This window comes from Mastacembelus armatus, chromosome 7 (genome assembly GCF_900324485.2).
Source record: "Mastacembelus armatus chromosome 7, fMasArm1.2, whole genome shotgun sequence".
In the NCBI taxonomy this organism is placed as follows: Eukaryota; Metazoa; Chordata; class Actinopteri; order Synbranchiformes; family Mastacembelidae; genus Mastacembelus; species Mastacembelus armatus.
In genome coordinates, this window is record NC_046639.1 from 8931912 (window position 1) to 8952065 (window position 20154).

A 20154-nucleotide genomic window follows, 5' to 3' on the forward strand; every position below is an offset into this window, starting at 1 on the left:
TTCACAACCCTCTTGTTTGGAGGTGACAGTGCTGACCACTGCTCCACTGTCCCACCAGTATTTCCATTGGTTTAAATCCAGTGTGAGGACATTTTAATGGTGAAAAATTACACCGCATGTCTTGCAACACACAGACAACACCCACCCACCATGTGTGAGTGCACACACACACACACACACGAAACAACAAATTAGCTCTTTTTGAAAGATCAAAGATGTAACATAGATGAGAAGGCCCCATGCTTTAATGAACCTTAATTAGTACATTCTTATACCTTAGTTACTGATACCTGCTGTATTACATTTCTATGACCAATAAAGGCATTGGAAACAGTCTAGGCTCATCTAAGCCATTCACTGTATTGTTTGTGGTTGGCGTAGTTGAGTAACTCTAAAGGGCTTGCCCAGACACTGGTTGACCAAGCAACCAAATGCATAGCCAAATAACACAGTGCATCATGCTCAGCAACAGCTCTGATATCTGGCCTTAATGCTAGTATAAACCAAGATAAGCTTTTAGTGAAGGCATTATCACATAATAGACACAAACAGAGAGGCTTAAAACACAGACATAAATAAAGTATGCATGTGGACACCAATGTACTCCAGTGTTTGAGCATATAAGTCATAACATATTTTGTGACCTTATAACACAGTAAATAAGCTCTAAATGTAATCTTGTAATATTGTAAATGTAATATTACTTTTTTCTACAGTGAGTCCATCACTTTAGGCGAAGTATTAGAGTTTAGTCACATTAAATTAAAGCAGAGGTGATTGATTTGTTCAATACATGATCAATAGGGGGTCCCTACTGAGACACACTTCTCTGTACCCCAGCCTGTTTAGGTGTCAGTTTTCTCTTTGGTAGTGTATACTGTGTAATTTTGTGTCTTTGTGGTGGGTTACAGGCCAAGTTAACGGTCATGGCTATTCAGTCATATGGGGAACCATGGGATGCAGCTGCACTTCTCGGATCTGTCTCCTACTCAGCATGGGGGCAGACTCGGGTGAGGTGGGCTGGGGGTCGACAGGAGGGAGGATGTGTGGATAGAGAGCAAGGAGGGAGGGATACACAAGAACTCTGTCTCTGTTTGGCTGCTGACTGCAGGCAGCATGTCAGCTGGGCCTATTCCCCAGACCCCCACCACGCTACCCTTTTTCATCATCCCAGTCTCTCGCACCAATCAGTGATGGACGGATGGTTTGGAGAAGGAGGAGGCGCGCGGCCAGTTAGTTCCACCCCACAGCAGCCTGCTTTATTGGGCTTTCATTGGGGATTATTGTTATTGAATTATGGAGGGCCTCCCTTCTGGACAATCTCTGCGCAGGAAGTAGGGACGGCAGGCCTTCACACAACTGCTGATGTGTGACCCTCTTTCCCGCCCTTTCACCCTCCGACCCCCACGCAGGCCATCCTCCAATTCTACATGCTGTTTGGATCCCTTACATGTGCACACACATAGACACAAGTGTAGACACACGCTGGTTTGATACACACACTTAAGCACACGTCTTCAGATGGCAAAGGAATGCACCATTTATAGTCATTTGCCCTTTGGCTGGCATTATCCAGGCATTAAGAAAAGGGGAGAATAAATAAATGGAAATTGTGAGGCAAACAGATGAGTTGTAAGAAGGGCTTCATATGGGGAGAGCCCAGGGTTATGGACAGGGGGTGTTCTGTCTTTCCATATCACTGACTGTCAGTTTACTCCAGTCCACCCCTGTCATTGCCCTCAGGACTAAATTCCTTGCACCCATCCCAACCCCCCCCCACCGCTGTCTGGCCGTACACCCCTCAGCCTACACCCTCACACGTGTTCACTGGAGGGGCACAGACCAAGAGACACCCAAGAGACTGAAAACCATTTATGCATGTATGAATGTTTACACAGACACACATACACACACACAGACACGTGTGTGACATCTGCTCAGCACCAGCTCCATGCCTTTGTAAGGAATTGAAATTTTGATTCCCTATTGTGCTCCACCCAGAGGATTTACAGTAGGTGATCCTGGCTTTGCTGATGTCTGGGACTTATGTGTGCACTATAGATGAGACATATCATTTATGTAGAATCACAGGCTTTGCTGATGTCATGAACCTATTATGGCTAGACACTGAACTCAGTTCTTGGCAGTGTTGTTTATCTGCTTACTCTGAGATAATCTGGTTAAAAACACACTGCTGGCTAAATCTGACAGATTACCTTCGTATCCTCCAGGAAATACTTCATGATACCACGACTTCTCCATTAATGTTTCCTTTTGACCTCCAGCACACTCCATCCCCTTTTCACGTGAGATAGCTTATGAAGGGATTTAGGGACCTTTGACCTCAGGCAGCCCCCTACCCCCAACCTGGCCCTTGTGGCTTTACAACCATGTGAAACATATGACATCTGTGACTCTGCATTAACACCCTGGAGTCTGCATACACACAAACGATACTCTTGAGACTCCACACAGGGTATAAAATCCTAATAACAAAGGTTTACCATTTTTTCTGTCTGCTGTGTAAGATAACCAAACTGAAATCACTGTTACTTCACTAGTGAGTTCTACACCGTAACTGAGTTTATGTACATGGTGCTAAAAGTTTCAGCTGTTCAAACACAAATTGTTTTCCTTACCCATCTCAGGTACAGTGAGATATGCTGTACCCAGATGAGACTGATCCTAACACTGTTTATTCTGGCTGTTATATTGTACCACAACAGTGTGATGAATACAGTATTCGTCTGCCCAATATGCAGTTTGCTCTCTCTCCCGCTCATCTCACACTGCACAATAGGTGGGACAGTGAATCAAATGCGTAACTCATTTTGAATGCACTATGACCTTTAATTTTATTTTTCAAACTCTCTTCACAGAGGGTGTGCTTATATGTGGGTCTGTGTGTGTCTCAAGGGGGTATCCTCTGTCTGCCCCCTCTAAGACAGAGAAAATACCTCCCTGGGACTGCCAAAAACCGTTAACCAACCAAGCATCCCATTCTCCTCCTCCTCCATTTCCTTGTAGTTGCTTCCCACATATGGACACAGTTATTTAGCCTCTTGTTTTAGGGTAACAAAAAGACTTTAAGCATCAGTTGAGGGGGGACAAATGTAGACACACTATATCAACTTGCTATGAATCCTTCCCACAAGGCCTTCACTCTTCCCATGTCCCCTCCTTGCCAATAATGGAAAAACAAGCTGCTAGGTTTTTGTTGACCCAAACATTTATGTGGTTTTTACAGTAAGAAGAACAAGGAGGGTAGACATGGAGAGAAAGAGGAAAAAGAAAAGACATCTATTTTTCCAAAAAAGAGACAGAAAGTCCAGTTGTGGGATTACAGAAAGCCAGAGAGTTATGGAGGGATCTGGACCGAGGTACCCAAACATGGAGCCGTCTGGCTGGAGTCTGTGGTCTGCTCATGAAATACATTAAATAGAGAAAGAGGGTATTGTTTGATGTGGGTCTTATAACTTAGCTTTTTTTTAGCAAAATAAAGACAAAAAAAAAGATTTTGTACCTGATTTGCCAGCTTACTGCATATTTCAATGTTGCATTCAATCAAGGTATCAATTACATTCAACTTTAAAGTTTGTACTGGAGAGAAAGAAGATGAATATTTCCTCGGAGGAGACTGATCTCATTCTAAATCTGGCTGAGTTGTTATAAAGCAAAAATGAGAGAAAATGACAGTGTACTATAACATGCTTCCTTTTTGGATTTCACAGTGTTCTTGTATGCTTTTTGGCAGAAGACTTTTAGTGTAACAAAACCCTCTACCCCTCTATGGTCCCCGCTGCTAATGCTAGACATTACCTCACAAAAGTGGATTTTTACAGAGGAAATAGCTAATCCCTCAGGTAATATGGGCATGAATCAGTCAGGCCAGACAGCAGGAAAGATCATGCTTGCTCTCTCTGTCAGTTCCACACACAGCAGAGATAGCCCCTCAGCACTGTACTGTAGCTGTACAGTATATGTGGAAGAGAGGGAAAGGAAGAGCTGTCACAACCCTTTATACTTTGTCTCTCACTGTAGCTCAAGGCTAGAGCATAGAGTAATGCGTGTGTTTGAATGTGGTAGTAGGAAAGAATGAGGGTTGTTGGTTTAATTTCTTGAGGTTATATGCCTTGCCAGATAAATAGAAAAACCCATTTACACACACGGTTGTACAAATGTGCAGGCAACCCACGTCATATTGCAGGGATACATGCTAGTGCATCTCATGTGCAATAACTGATAAGTTGGGGGCACCTTGCTGCTTCCAGTGTAATTTGTAGACATTCAGAATATGCACCAATCATGCACAGCATCAGATTGTGTCTCCTTCCCCAGGGTGTTTTGCACATCCCCAATTTCTTCTCAGTACAAACTAGGCACATTCACACACACAAACTGGCTGGCTGCTGACCGGCACTAATGCCCTAATGGTGCTGTCCTACATACTTTGTACTCTAGTGTCTGTTGGCAGCCTCACTCAGCCAGCCTAAGCTTGAGGTGGATGGAGAGGAGAGGGGAACAAGAGCCGAGGAGAGATCTGTTTTTAGGATGCCACATACACCTTAACTTGCAGCTTTGAGGCTAGACCATCATGTTTGGAATAAGAATGACATCATCTTTTCTTGATCCTTCAAATAAGTTACCAGAATTTATGAGCATCAACATCTTAAGCACAGTCATTAGAATAGGAAGGAGAGGGAGTGAATCTTTATAGCTGTTCGCACAAGCAATCAAGCAATGACAGGTTTTGTTGCATATCCATTGTTAAAATTAGAAACAAGTACAACTGCACTTCATTTAATTGCTTGTTTCCATTCATCATTGCCAACATTGCCCTAGCTGTCTTCGCTGTGAACAAGGGACACTCTTTCTGCAATTATAGGATAATGGTGCATTGAATTTCCATACATTACCAAAAACGTTTTGCGGCTCTTGGTTTAAAGGATAGCTTTTTTTAAAGTTTCTTTTTAATACATTAATTATGTGCAAGGTATGCTGGAAGAGTGGGCTTCAGTTCATGCTGACTTACTGAGACACTTGGAGAACTGTGGCAGTGTTCATGTCATTAGTAACACTTGCGGTTTTTTTCACAGGTCAAAATGTTTAGGATGGGTGTTTTATTACTCATAAATACAATTTTTTATTTTTAGGAGGAATATGTTCATTCACAAACTTTCTGCATCAGTTTTAAAATCAATTCAGGTTTTGTAGTTTTCTATAAGTATCGTGCATGGAAACCTTTTGATACCCTGGTCTTAGAGAGAGTCCATACAGACCACACCCTGAGCATGGAAGGGCCACTGTCTTGGTTCCAATTTTATCCATCTAACCCCAACCTCCAACCTTCCACTGCTGTCGGCTGTTTTTGCATACGGAAGAGGAAAACAGAAGCTTTGTGGCATGATGGAGGTGTGTATTGACCCAGTGAGGTGATGAGGATGGAATACTAACAGGGTTAATAGAATTAATGGTGCTGTCACCCATAGATGGGAAGGAGTGTCAAGCCTCTCGCTAGCTGTTTCTAAGCTGATTGCTTTCTGCTTTCTGTAGCTACACTCTGCCTCTGACTTGAACTGTATCTCTGTCCCTGACACTCATTGTTATCGTCCATCTCTACGTCTTTCTCTGTCTTGTACTCTTCTTTCTCTCTCTCTTTGTCTCTACTGGATCTTTCCACTCCTCTCTCACTGTCCCATCAAATGGCTGAAAGCTGCTTTAATAATGCACCTGTGTTACAAACATCCTTTCTTCACTGCTATTGATTTTATAAAGTGGCTATGATCTATAAGTCTTTAAATTTCTTGTGTCCTTGCAGGGGCCTGATTTGTGTGTGCGTGTGTGCATGTGTCCTGTCTGTGTTTGTGTGTCCATGTGTGTGTGTTTATGATTCTGCGGCAGTCTGGAGACAGGCCGTGTGTATAATAATGGAAGGTTGACATTTAAAGCAGTGTATTTAGTGCCACTGAATTAGCATACTTTAACTGGCTGGTCTATTCTTTCTGGAGAGAAGCAGACATTAAATCCTGACGCAAGATTGGTGGACAATTTTAAAGAGCTTTAGTGAAGATTCATAGACTACAAAATGTGGTGGTATCACACACAGACACACACTGTACACACTGTAAACACACATTCCATTCCTTTCTACCTTCTCTCGTCTCTGTCTCCCTCCTTCGTTTTCAACTTACTCTGACCCGGGTGTGTACTGCTCATCTATTCTGCATACACAGCATTTTCCTCTCCTGCCACTCCAGTGAATGTGTATGAGTTATGAGGGGATAAGAGAGGATGACGAAGTGTGTGTTTGTGTGTGTAGCTGTGTTTGTGTATGAGTGTTTGGGGGATAAAGATAGATACTCTGTCACCAACACATGTCTGTACTGATGAGTATCTCTGATCCCCTGGTTTACAGGAAGATGTAAGCCTGTTGCTGTTTTGCATGTATGATATGCAAACATGGAAATGCAGCTGCAGTCAGTGTATGCAAGCAAGGGCCTGTCTGATCACGTGTTTGTGTTGTCCACAGTAAATGCCTTAAATGTGCATGCAAATGTTGAAAGCACACAACCATAAGTCATTCTTCACAGTGTTTTCTAATTAGCAGACTAATGAATCAAGGCCTTGTTTCTTGCTCTCACATAGAACGCATATGCCTGAAAGTCATTACCGTGTTTTATGTGCGGACAGCATCACACATGCTTGCTTGGACGCACTTTACGGAGAGGATATATAATGTACTATAATGTGGTGATCAAATAAATCAATTTCAAACAATGTAAAATATTGTGTTGCACAGGTTGCATTATTTAGGGGATGATTTTTTGATCACCTTAAATAATTTTTTTCTAAAGTCAGCTCTTTAACAGATAGTATTTTAGTTGTGTCTTGAAATGCTTTTCTCAATACGATCATCTAAGGTAAGTTAATACAATATAAATGATAATGTAGAATGTGCAATCATGATGATGCCATATGTTTTTTATTTAATCTTTGTTTTTTTATTTCACATTAATTTGTGTTTCTGTATAGTGAGTTGAGAGTTGGTTCTGTTGCTATCAGCGGTGAGTGCTCCAATTGAAATTATTTTCAAACGAAGGTCTAGATTAGTGATATAATTGTCAATAAAAAATGAAACACAGAAAAAAAACTTTTGTTTCAAGCAATGGAAAAGACAAAATAAATGTGTGGGCTGATAGCAAAGTCAGAATGTTAGTCTTGTAACTGCACCAAAAGGCTGTTAAGCTACTGAGATAAATCAGGTTTAACTAGAGCCGTGACCCGACATATCCTGTTTTCAGTCTGAAAGAGTATTTGTGCTGGAATGCCGTTGTTTCCTGGCAAGCTGATGTTACCGCATGTTCTCACTGGGGAAAACCAACCCTGAAACAACCAAAAGTCCCTTGTAGGATGGAGCCTAAAAATGATCAGTACATTTTCTTTACCACTTCATCCTGAGCCAAGCTGTGAGCCTAAACATTAGGGATGACATAACAGTTTTTTTTTTATTGTCAAGCATACCTATACACACACAGACACAGTCACCCAGACACACACTTTCAGTTGAATCCCTGCTGATCTTGTGCCCAAGGGGAGAGGGTACCATGGCAACCCTTGTCCAGCAGAGGAGTTTTGGCCTGCTTTTCTTATGAGTATGTTGAATGGGGTCAGATAATCCAACCACCCTCGACTCATCAGTAGCATCAACATCTCCCAGCAAAGACTGATTGGATAACCCCCGTCTCTCATAGTTCATCCCACTTTCTTAACCCTTCCCCCCTCCTAATTTGTTTCTGTGGGCCAGCAGAGGTTAAAGGTTCACAGTGTGGTGTCCATCTTACCACTGTCTCTTTGTGGAAAACCCGCAGAAGGACCTCTAATTATCCAAGAGCTGCTGGGAACTTGGTAGTTTAGAGGTAATTCAAGTGAAAGGTTGTGACATTTGTCTCTATGGAGCTATTTACATATATGTGGTGTGGGATGGATTTATGGTAGTGTTGTGAAGTCAGACCTGACCACTATAAGTTCATCCAAGTTCATGATGTGTTTCTGGTGACAGTTTTCTTCAGGTTTTATTTTTCTTTTCAGGTAAAGGTCATCATGTTATGATGTTCAGTGCAGTGGGGATAATATGAAATCATCAAATTATAGAAAAAAAAAAACAGTAGCAGTAGTGGTAACTGAATGTAACCAAAGGGAAAAAAAAACACAGTAATGGCAGCAAGCAATGTGCAAAAATGCCACAGCAGTGACTTAACGACTGATCAAGTATGATGCCTAATATTGCAAAAATATGGATATCTAACTATTACTATTTTAGTATTGCTGCTTTTATACTATTCCACTCCAAGTTATAAAAAATATTATTTTTTTTATCTATGCATGCATATTTTTACGTTACATATGCTTGCAGCTGTGTTTCTCCCTTCATTCTAACATTTGTTTTTATTTTTTCTTTAAGTTCTTTGTTTCTCCCCCGGCCCATTCATGCTCATGTCACATACTTATCTGTAGTAGGTCCGGCACGTGCACAAGAGGGCCCACTTTATTGTGGCCTTGATGAAGACCTGACTGAGTGTCAAAGCCTCATAACAGTTGCAACCCATTTATTAATATCATGTTCACTCACAGCTGACAAATGCAGTTCAGTAATATCAGCTACAGCATGAAACATATAGAGAAGTTATTTAAGCACACACACATTACAGGTGTAAAAGGTGGGCTTGATTGAAGTGCTTTTATGCTCTCATTTGCTCTGCGGGTCCTGCTGGCTATAATTTCATAGTATCGCACTCTTGCCTGCCAATCTTGTCCCACATTTAAATTGCACAAATCCGGTGGGAGAAATTGAAACAATTTCAGCTAATTTGCCCCTCACCTGAACCATACCTGAGCTGCTTTTTCATTCACATATCTTTGTGATCTACTCTGAAGTATGCCTAGGGAGAAAACAGGAACTGTGATATTTTCGTCTGGTTCAGACTGTTTGACATTTATGTAATAATTTTTGTCTAACCATGCATGCACTGGCTGTGCCTACTGTGTGTAATACAGTAGTTGTGTGATTGTTCATTTACTAACGAAAAATGGGTTCAGCTTTTCTCTCTTCAACACGTGCATCATGACAGTAACAGCCCCACTTCTAAAACATAATATTCCCTGGAGACAAGGCTCTGTTATTAGAAGTCAGGCTTTTGAGAACAGATATTTGTTACTTTGCTTCTGAAAACATGGAGATGTTAAATATAACTGTGGGACCACATGTGTAAGCATGTATAATCATATAAGCTTGTGTTTTATCTCCTATCACATATTGTGAATGAGCAGTTGGTATATCAAACCTCAGCGACGGCTAAGTACTTGTCATCACTAGGCTTGAGGTGTGAATGCTGCTACATGTCTGTTGGGAGTAGGCACAGCGCTGAGTACTTTATCCTCATCTACCCTTTGCACTTTGCCAATTTTCATTCATACTTTTTATGATATCTTTCTTTTCCATTTGCATTTGTTAAACATGCCTACTTTTTATTTCCCTGTTTTTCTTTATTCATGTCAGCTACTACAGGAAAACCTATTGCTTTACACACGTTTAGTTCGCATAGCGGACCTATATGTTTTAAATGTTGTTATATGTGTTTGTATATGTTATATGTGTTTGAGCAGCAGCCAAATACAAGTGGTGACTTTTCTAAACTGGTGAACCTCATTTTTAAGGCCTAAGCAGGAAATCTCTCCCACCTCGTTTCTCTGTTTTTGCTCTCTCTGAACCTTCTTGGCCTGCTTCCATCACCAGCTCGCTGGCCCCTGTTCAGGGTTTTAATGTGGAGCTAAATATAGGCTTTGCATTGTGCTGCTGTGCTTAGCATGTGTGTTTGGGAGTTAGAGTTGCGACCTGATCTCATCCCGCCACAGACCCCTAATGCATGCTGTGGTCTCTGGTTTCTGTTTAGACTCAGGGGCAAATATGAGAAAGTGCTGACATAATCATGTTTAGGGTTGTGAGTTATGTGACCGACAGAGATGGCAATATCACAGGGCTAAAATGAAATTGAATGAGTCTTTGATAGAGCTATTATAGAGATGGCTGTTGCAAGATAGGTTGTTAAAACTTCTTGGGAATCAATTTAATAGGACGTTTGCTTTTCGATAGCCACTGCCAATCAATGAGAGTAAAAACAGTCGGTCTGTGAAGAATTATTAAGTCTTGTGTCTCTGTCCAAACGGATAAGGAAAGCTGTTGTGTAGCAGAGGGTTAACTACTTACAACATGGAGTGCAGATGCAACTCAACAGGCTTTATGGTGCCTGGCAAAAAATATAAAGTAATTGCCAATTTTATTGACTAAGGACTTTTATTTTATGTAGTGCCACCTTAGGAGCTGGTTAAGGAGAGAAATACACGTGAGGAGTCGAGTCTTTCCCTTGTTGCCTGTCTGTTTCTGTCATTACCCTCTCCTGCCCCTGAAGACTGTTTTCTTTCCTCCATACTCTACCTATGTCATTTCTTTGCCTCTTCACTCTCTTTCAAACTTCCTTCATGTTCCTCTCTACATTCAGCAGAAAGTGGCCTCTCCAAATTTAGTCTGTCCGATGGGAAGTGACATGTAGCGCATGTAGTCAAGCAGGTTAACATAGGCCTTATAGGAACTTGTATTGTACAACTGGAGCAGGAACAAAAGAGGCTACATGTTGGGCTGAGGGGAGCCATCACACCCACATATACACAACACATTTCTACATGCCGCTCGCTACTGACACCAGAATTCTTCAGCCTGACACTGGTGATGGATTAGATGCATTATTGAGGCAGAGAGAGGCTCTGTGTTTTGTCCCATTGCATAGAGAAAGAAGGAGGGAAGGAGAGACACACACACATACTCACACAGGCAGCTGAATAACCTGTACCAAGTGAAGTATAGGTACTGAAGTAAAGATAAACAATAGTAGTGTGCTACATTTCAAGCTGGGTTTTCAGGACAAACATGCGAATAAATAGAGACACTGAGCTGGTCGGTGTTCTGCAAACTATCAGATACAGCTACCTGGATTTTAACTATGATCGTGTGTATGTGTATGTGTGTGTGTGTGTGTGTGTGTGTGCGTGTGCATGAGAGCATATAAGTTCATTGCTTTTACACTCACATTGTGGGAACTTGGCCTTCCTTGTTGTCCCCATCATGTATATCACTGATTTTTTTTTTTGGAGAGGACTACAGGTAGGGCTATTTAAAGGTTAGGGTTAGATTAAGGCCAGGGTGAGGGTAGGGTTAGGAAGGTAGTCTCTTGTCTGGTCTCTTGTTAGACAGAGTAAAGAAGGATGAATTAGTGTATCTTTGTGTGTCAGTCATACTACCAGAGTGTTCTTACTAATGCAGACTTTCCTCACACCCAGTGGAACTGACTTCATCTAGGCTGGGCATTTCCAGAAGGATGGACAATGGCTCTATCAGCACACCTCACACCCCAGTGTCACCCTTGTTTCACACTATAATGCCGACCCTTTGCACAGTGGCTCACAGAAGAAAGTCTTAGAGTTGAAGATTGAGTAGATGTTGCATTGTCTCCTAGTTTTTTGCATGGGTTTCCTTTGGGATGATTTCATCCCACACTAAAATAAACGTTGCATTAATCTGCCTTCACCATAGTATTTTCCCATAGATCAGGAGCTAAGAACATTAACATAAGAGGGATTAAAAGCAAAGGACAAGTAACAAATATAGAAAATAAAATAAATAAATATATATAAGTTCATCAGTTTTGAAAGTTTTGCTTGTAGCAAAAAAAACAAAAAAAAAACAGTGTAGTGAGAGCACCTTGCAGTCACAACAAACCTTCAAATCATGGATGCCTCCTGATAAGCGTCACTGACTCTTAAAGTGCCGTCATCATTCTATCAGCTGCCATCTAGTCCAAGGTACCAACCAATCTCACCATCAAATTTAAGGCCATTAACTGAGGCTGTGTTTGGCTCCATCAAATGTGTTGGATTTCACTGGATAAGGTTGATCCTGATCATTGTCAGATCCCTCTGACCTGTGTCTTTTTTATACAGCCCGGCCACACTTGACTACAAAGCTCTGCTTTTCCTCAGCCGAGCCTCCCCAGTAATGTCTCTGAAAATGGTCAGCATGAAACTGTGTTGCGGTGATAGCGCACTTTTGCAGAATCTAATCCAGTTCGTAGGATCAGGAAGATAAAGGCAATGCCTATCACTTCAACACCCAAGACTGTTGAAGTGGATTAGTGCAGATGCAGAAGATAGGCGCCAGATAGGTTACTTAGGGAGTTAGGTTTTCACTCTCCACTCTCTTCTCTCTCTGCCTGTCTTTGAGCAATCATAACAAAATCATCTCCCTATTCCAGTGTAGAGTGTAGGTGGAAGGCATACAATTTTACTTAATCCTATCGTGGTACAAGGTGTTAGTGCGGTGTGTGCTATACACTGTGGTTTGGTAAATGTTCCCCTGCATGGGTTACAGTCTACTCTGCCAACTAAAATGTGGTGGTAAAATAATGTACACCCTCAGATGGATCTGTATTGGTGTTGGCAGCCACCTGTACACATGTGTCCTCTTTCAGAAAAGCTAACACCCTCAAGGCAAAGGTTAGAAAATAGCTTTTTTCCAAATTTCAGAAGAAAGCAGCTCTCAGGTAATAGTTAGCAGCTGTGGCCATTAAAGGAGAAACATTCTTTTGAAATTGAGTGGCTAACATTGAACAAACATGTGGAGAGAAGCTGTAATACAAAGACCAAATCAGTATATCAGCAAATCATCCATCATAGTGTTTTTCTTGCATGTGTTTATATAAGAATGTTTTACTTTTTAAAAACCAAATTTAACCACTTGACATTTTATTTTCCGGCTGCTTCTCATACAGTGTAGGATTACAGTGTCTGAAATCCAGACATTTTGGTGTTTTGTATACATTGCATAATGGTGTCTATAAATGGAATTGCGGTTTGTCCTTTCGTTTCTCTTTTATCTCTGAGTAGCAGCATCCACAATGCACAGTGAACACACTTTTGATGCACTTTTACCCTGGATTTATTCAGCACTTTTCACTGTGCAAATTGCTTCACACAGACTCACACGGTTGGGGATCCAGCGTCTGGCACAGCGTTCAAAACCAGTGAGACCAAGGGAGAGAGAGGGAAAGGGAAAAAGGGAGAAGGGCAATTTGAATTGGAGTTTGGTCAGTCTTCAAACGTTTTTCCAGGGTGCTTACATGGTCCGATCAAAAGCACCCCACTGGCACAGGCTCTTGTAGCCACAAGGGGAGGCCTCTGATGCTGCTGCCATGCCCCTGCTGCCCAATCACCCCAACCCCCCCACCCCCACCCTTTCCCAAAAGACAAACAGAATTTCCAGATGGACAATTAACAGAACTAACTAATCATTTTCATTTAAACCTCTGTTATCATGACTGCCTGCGAAAAGTATCAGAATTTGAAATGCTTTCAAAAGATTAAATATTAGGTTAAGTGTTAAAAAAAATATTGAAAAGCTATAACTTATTTATTTCAGCAATAAAATAATGAAGACTAAGTTGTAAACATGGCTTAAGTGAGTAAAAAAGGACCAAAATCAATTAAAGGTGTCTTAGACTGTGTCAACAATGACCAGGTAAGTTTAGTGCCTTGTATGTCACAATGTGCAGGGAGGGCCAAATAAAATCTTAGTCTTTATCTGTATCAGAATGTACAGTATCATTCTGAGGCAATGTACAATGAATGCACTGAGTGTAGCACCATGAAGTAAATAAAAGGGCTATTAGTGGCTATAACAAGTGCAGCAGTCACTTTATGAGAATTTAATCCTAAACTCTTGAGCACAGCATGTCTTTGGTCACCAAAGAGCCAAACCGGCTGTCAGCGAATGTCTCTCACAGTGTGATCTAGGACCACTGTTTCGGATTGACAACCAAAGACTTAACAAAGTTTTGTCACAACTGTCACATTTCATGCCAGACTGTTCAGAATCTCACAGTGTAAAAGAGTCTTTAAGATAACATGATGTGCACAAGGCTGCACAGACATGCTTCACTCTCAGCTGACATTACCTGTAACACTAAGCATTCATACAAAGAAGACAGAACATTTCTTTCCAGTTTGCCAAGAAAATGAATCGTATCATTACAAATAAGCTATATTATAATCACGCAGCTCATTTTGTTGTTCATGATGTTAGTGTTTGATTACCACATGCTTAACTCCTGGAAGCCAAGGTAAGTATAGAAAATCAGCAAAATTACACTTAATACAGATAACTCACAAGCATTGTAAGAAATAAATGAAAGATATAGCTGGAACAAAAAGGTGTTGTCTCACTTCATACATTGCGCTCTACTATTGCAGTCCAGAAAATGTAGTCCAAAGTTATTTAAAAATGCTGAAAGTGGTTTGGAATTTAAACTAAATATGGCAACCCTGCATGTAGAAGTCCTCCCACTCAGTGACGCCTGGGGACATTTATTTCCATCCTCAGTTCTCCTGGCATCTTTCGCAGTTGTTGTGTGTATGTCTGTTTGGATTTGTTTGTATGTGGAAGATATTGCAGCCCTCATGTGAGTATAATGAGAAGTGTGAATCAAAACTACAGTTTCTGATCATCGTTTTTTGACATTCAAGACATCGCTGTTTTTCTTTTTCACAAGTATCAACTACACAGGCCATGGTGCCCCTGGGGTGCAAGCAGAATGTTTTTCAACGCTGTCATCCATCTTAACCTTTTTTACCCATTCTTCTTCACTTTTATCAGTTGCAGCTCCCAAGCCCTGGTGATAAAGAGAGACTACCTAATGGCTGGGGTGTTGAAATGGGAGACCATGTTGGGCCAGGCCAAACAGAGAACAGGCCTCTGGGGCACCAGTGGTTGTTTAGGTGGATGGGCCTGCCTAAAATAGAGGGGGCAGTATTTTGTCACAGGGGCTAGAAGGTATGAATCTAACCTGTTAGCAGACTTCTCGCCCAGCCTGATGAATAATGCATGGTCAGATGAGGCAGAGAGAGAATAGGTTTAAGTACTAAAGTACAGGCTAAAGGTTGAAATAAAATAACGCTGAGGACATGAGCGTGCTGGGCCTGAGTTGCTTACTCAGGTGGCAAGTATTATAACCTGGTTCACTAGTAGTGTGGGAGCAAGTAAGAGAGTTTAGTAAAACAATGGAGTTTTTGATGAGTTCATTTTTGTCTGAAGAGCACTGGTTTCTCTATTTAGTGGCCAGGGTTTTCATTTCCTCTTTTTTTTTTCTTTTTTTTTCTGGTCTCATTCACCCACCCAGATGTGAGTCTGCTCTGCAAAGAACTTGACATTCAATGAACCCACCTCACACGCATACATTTCTTTGCTTCCTCACAGTGATGTGGATGTGTGTGCTTGTGTCTGCATGTGTGTGAATGTAATTCATTTTGCAGGATTTACAGCTACTGTAGAAATACAGCTTCTTAATGTGAAGAGCCACTGGCTGTGTGTGTGTTTGTGTGTAAATGTGACTTGAGTGGTTCTGGACAAAATTAATGTCAGTACTGTTGATTCTGCTTTCTCTGTGTGAGCTATACAACTAAGCTGTAAAAAAATCTATAAAAAAGCGGAGACTGAGAAACAGTATTGGTGAGTGAGGAAACATTCATGTATTTTTTTGTACATATTTTTGCACTTTTGATTAAATGGGTTTGCTTAGAAGGACAGTTAAATGTTTGGCAATCATCACAGCTGGTATGTTAGTGCTCTTGCTGTACTGTGTAACCATTATACCCTTTCCTGGAGAGTAAAGCTTTTGTCCTGGACACAATCTGAAGAAGCTTTCTGTGTGTGAATGTGTGTGTTTCTGGCCAAATGTGAATTTAAAGGCCACTGGACAGTGGTGAGAGGCAGTGTGATAGTGATCTGATTCAGATTAACTGCAGGCATGCAGGGGGAAGGTCACGTTATCTTGTGATCCCTAGAGGCAGCCGGCTAGGAAACATATCACAGCATGACAGACTGCTCGTACGGGTGTGCACACACATGGACAGCACCCACATGGACACAGTAGTGAACAGACCAGCGCAGGTCTGGCCATGCGCCGACATGCTTTATGGATGAGCATATTTGCTGAGGTCTCCCTCCACTCTGCAGTGTCAGTAACCAGATGAAGACTGGCACGGCCCCCACATCCTGCAATTCTCCTCCTACATATGGTTTTCACATATGTCCTCTTTTCGATGTTTGGATTAGCATGCCAAGGTCAGATGTAGGTCAGCCGCGGAAGGCTCAACCACTTTGAGCTGTGCTCCTTAACTGTGCCGCCTGCTGTCGTGTATTCAGCTCACCCTCAAGCTTTGAAGGCAGAACTCAAGAGGCCTCGTTTGAATTTACATCAAAATTTCTCTTACTTGACCATCCAGCAGTTTGACCCACATTCATGCACTCATACACAAAGACATGGGTTTGTGTGCATACCTCCCACCCTCCCAGCACATTTTCTTTTGACAGACATATGACCTTGACTTTCCCCCTTGTGATGTTTTACAGGGAGTCTGTCTGCTCTTTGGTGCTGTCATGATCTGAAAGGATAGATGAATGTTTGGGTGGAGGGAGGCAGGCGGGGATGGACAGATGATAGAGCCATCAGCTTTCATGGGTGGAGGAGAGCCTAGTGACATGTGACATCAGAGGCATCTCTCACGCCCAGCATCAGGAAACCCATGCCACCCCTTAAGATTTACTGTTCTGGTTATAGATTTGGCTAGACAGGATTCGCTGAATAAAGAGGCTGAGACAGCTGGCTTTGACCGAGTTGGGTCAGGGCGGATTGTGTACCTCATATAAGTCATTTGAATGCTTTTCCACTGTTTTTGTAGTTACTGTAGGTGGTCTTGGCTGCACATTCAAAGCTTTCCTGAGGGAATACATCATTCATCAAGAGAAAGAGAAAAGGAAAACAGAGCTAAGGTTTCACAAAGGTCTGATGATATCAGCAAATAACAGCTGTTTTAACCCTGTCTTACATGTAGTGACAGAGGGCTGACATTTGCCTCATACCATGAAGCAACACTGCCGTATATGTTTGTAATTAAGAAGAAAGTATTTGAAATTCAATTAATCATGAGTTGTTTGCAGTTCTTCAGTCTGTCACTATGCAAACAGTCCTCATGGAGGATGTCCACATACCTGACTCTCCAAGTAGCTAAATGATAATGATTGTTGAAGATTGTTTTGCGAAAGTGATTTGACCCGTGTCTGTCATCCCTGCCAATCATTCTATGTCTATTGTCCCATTTCTGCTGTCATACTGATATAAATAGAATCACTGACCCGTCTATGTTCCGTCTTTCTCAGATTCGTGTTGATGGGCCTCCTCACGGTGGTGTCCAATATGAGACAATAGCGGTCATCAAGGACGGCAGCCCCATCCTCAGAGATATGGCCTTCTCCCTCGACCGCAACTACCTTTACGTCATGTCTGAGAGACAGGTAGGTGTTGGAATGCAAACAATTCATTACACAAGTGCCCTCATCTAGGATAACAGATGGTTTAAGCATGTCTCTATGTGCTTGTGAATGTTTAAAGGCCTGGACAAGTGTGCATGCTCCAGCAGGGCTCGAGATGGCTCACCTCTCAAAATCACTGGCACCATCACCTTCTGTTAGCTATAAATATCTTGGGTGGCACAGCAGGGGGACGTTGTGACAGCGTTTGATAATGAAGGAGAACAATCAGGGCAGGGAAAAAGAAAGAAATACAGAGACAAGGAAAAGACAAGGCACGGATGACAGAGAGAGAGAGAGAGAGAGAGAGAGAGAGAGAGAGAGATGAAGGGCATTTACCGGCTGGCAGGTTGGCTGGCTGAGGCAGAGGATGGGAGAAAGAGTGATGAGGGAAAGAAGGCCAGCAGAGTAGTGTATGACTTAGAGTAAAGCGAGGCACTGAGAAAAAAAGAGACAGAGTGCAAGGTCATCCTTTCACACTTCTAATGAAGTGACACAGCATTGCAGGCCGGGTGGGAAGCGGCCGATAGCCATCAATGCAGCTGACATACTAAGTAGGCAGAAGAGGCAAGGGCAGAGTGTGAGTGAGGAGATGAGAGGAAAACACGGTAGGATAGAAAAGAGATGAAAAGAGGAGGTGCAGCTGCAGGGGAGCATGGCAGAGCGACAACCCTAGAGACAGACGACGTGCTAGGCTGTCAGTGTGTGGTGATAGATTGCCGTCCTCTCTCCTTATCTCTGCTTTTAACACACTCAACAACTGGATGGCCAGAGTCTACAGGTCAGGCACGGCGGTGGGTGGATATGGTGCGAAGGAGTTATTTAGATAATAGAGTCCATTGCTGAGAGAGAGGAAGAGATGAACAGGCAGATTTGCTGTATTCTGCAGTTGTCTTTTTTCTACTAGCATCTATAACTAACACATCACTGTGCTGTGTATGATTTGTTTTATGCCACTCTAAAAAAAGATGGAAGAGTTCAGGTTTAGTCAGACACTTGCCTGCTGTGAGAGTAAAAATATAATAATATCCAATGCAATCACCAGTAATACCCTAATACATCAATACTGATTTCTTCATGAGGCTAGAGCTGTCTGAACAAATGATAGGCCAGGTTATTTAAAATCTGAAATTTCTCTTTTATTAACATTTACACTATATTTTATTAACATTTCTACAAAAATTCATTGAATTATGTTGGATGTGCTGAATTGCATTTTTATGGATATTGCCTGGATGAGAATTTAGGTCTGCTAAATTCATGCACATACGCAATATATGCACATGTATCTGACAGTTGGTTCTGTTGTAAGGCATGGCAGTAATTTCACAAGTAAAAAAGAGTTTGTACTGAATCTAAGGGCTGTTTCCCATATTTACTAAATTCTTTAGTTCCACTTAAATAAGTGGCAAGAGGCAACAAGCTTTTGATATTAAACCCATAACTGCTAGTCATCTGAACGAGAAATGATGTTAGTGAATATTATTAGTATTCAGCATGTCTACTCTTCTGTCTTGCTCTTCAGGGGTTGGTAGGATTGAAGCAGACAGACAGATGCACACAAACACACATACATATACAAAACCGCTCTCAAGTATTATGGGCATGTTGCCCTGCAGTTTCAGAGATACCAATTGATAGTCACACCTGGCAGAGCAACTGGCTTGAGATTTACTGTGGTCACACCACTCCTTCAGCCTTTTTTTTATATATATATGTGATTCTTGACAACTTTCTTGCAAAGCTGTAATTCAGCTTCAGATTTGTATAAATCTCCTAATGTTCTCAAAGTCAAAGCAAGAACCTGCTCTTGGGACTGCACATACTAATGCACCTCATATTAATGCTATTCTGTATGTCTTAATTAACATGTTTCTGCTCACATGTGTGAACTTATGTGTCATGATAGGTCTAACATTACTCCTTTCAGTAACTAACTAGCAGTATGCACTGTAAAATAAACAATAGCAAACTCTTTCACACTAGAATTCAGTGGAAAATATCTATTTGACCTTTATGCGAGCATTAGCCCAAATGTCACAGCAAGTCACACTTGAAGTCAGACATCCAGGACGTCACGATATCTATCTTGTCTGAGCTCCACTTGATCCCATGTGTACTGTCTGAGGCCAAATGCATGGTGATAGGAGATGGTAAGAACAAAGCAGGGATGATATCAAACAGAAACCAGGGCAGATTTGGCTTCAGTTTCCTACTCTGAATAACAAAGAGGCCCTCTGTGTTTGGCACACTGGGAAAGAGAGAATACAGAGAGTACATGAGAGAGACAGGCTTTGAATGAGAGAGTGAGAGGGAGACAGATATTGGGAAGAGAGTAATATTTGCTTAGCCAGGCCATGCTCCAGAATCTGAGCTCTCGCTCCCTTCAGTCCTCACACCTGTCTGTGTGTGTTGTGGTGAGGCTGAGAATCGTGGGATGTGTGAGACCTTTGTAAACACAAACATGCAGACAGGCACTGGCAGGAGCACACACACACACACAAAGCACATGCTCCCTCAGTTTCCATTTGCATAGGTACCCAGATACTGCACTGGCACTATTGTATGTATACTCTCTCTCTCTCTCTCTCTCTCACACACACACACACACACACACACACACACACAACTATAATTACACACACGCAAGCACCAGTCTCCCATTCTGGTTTTAAATGGAATAT

General features: G+C 41.8%; 1 protein-coding gene across 1 annotated transcript in view; it reads left to right on the top strand.

The window, feature by feature from the left end:
• The window catches only part of plxna2 (plexin A2), a 154902-nt gene that overhangs the window by 46962 nt on the left and 87786 nt on the right, over positions 1 to 20154 (top strand). Inside the window, exon 4 of the mRNA XM_026333736.1 lies at positions 17321 to 17455. Coding sequence (XP_026189521.1) covers positions 17321 to 17455 — 135 coding nt within the window. The remainder of the gene's footprint in view (positions 1 to 17320; positions 17456 to 20154) is intronic.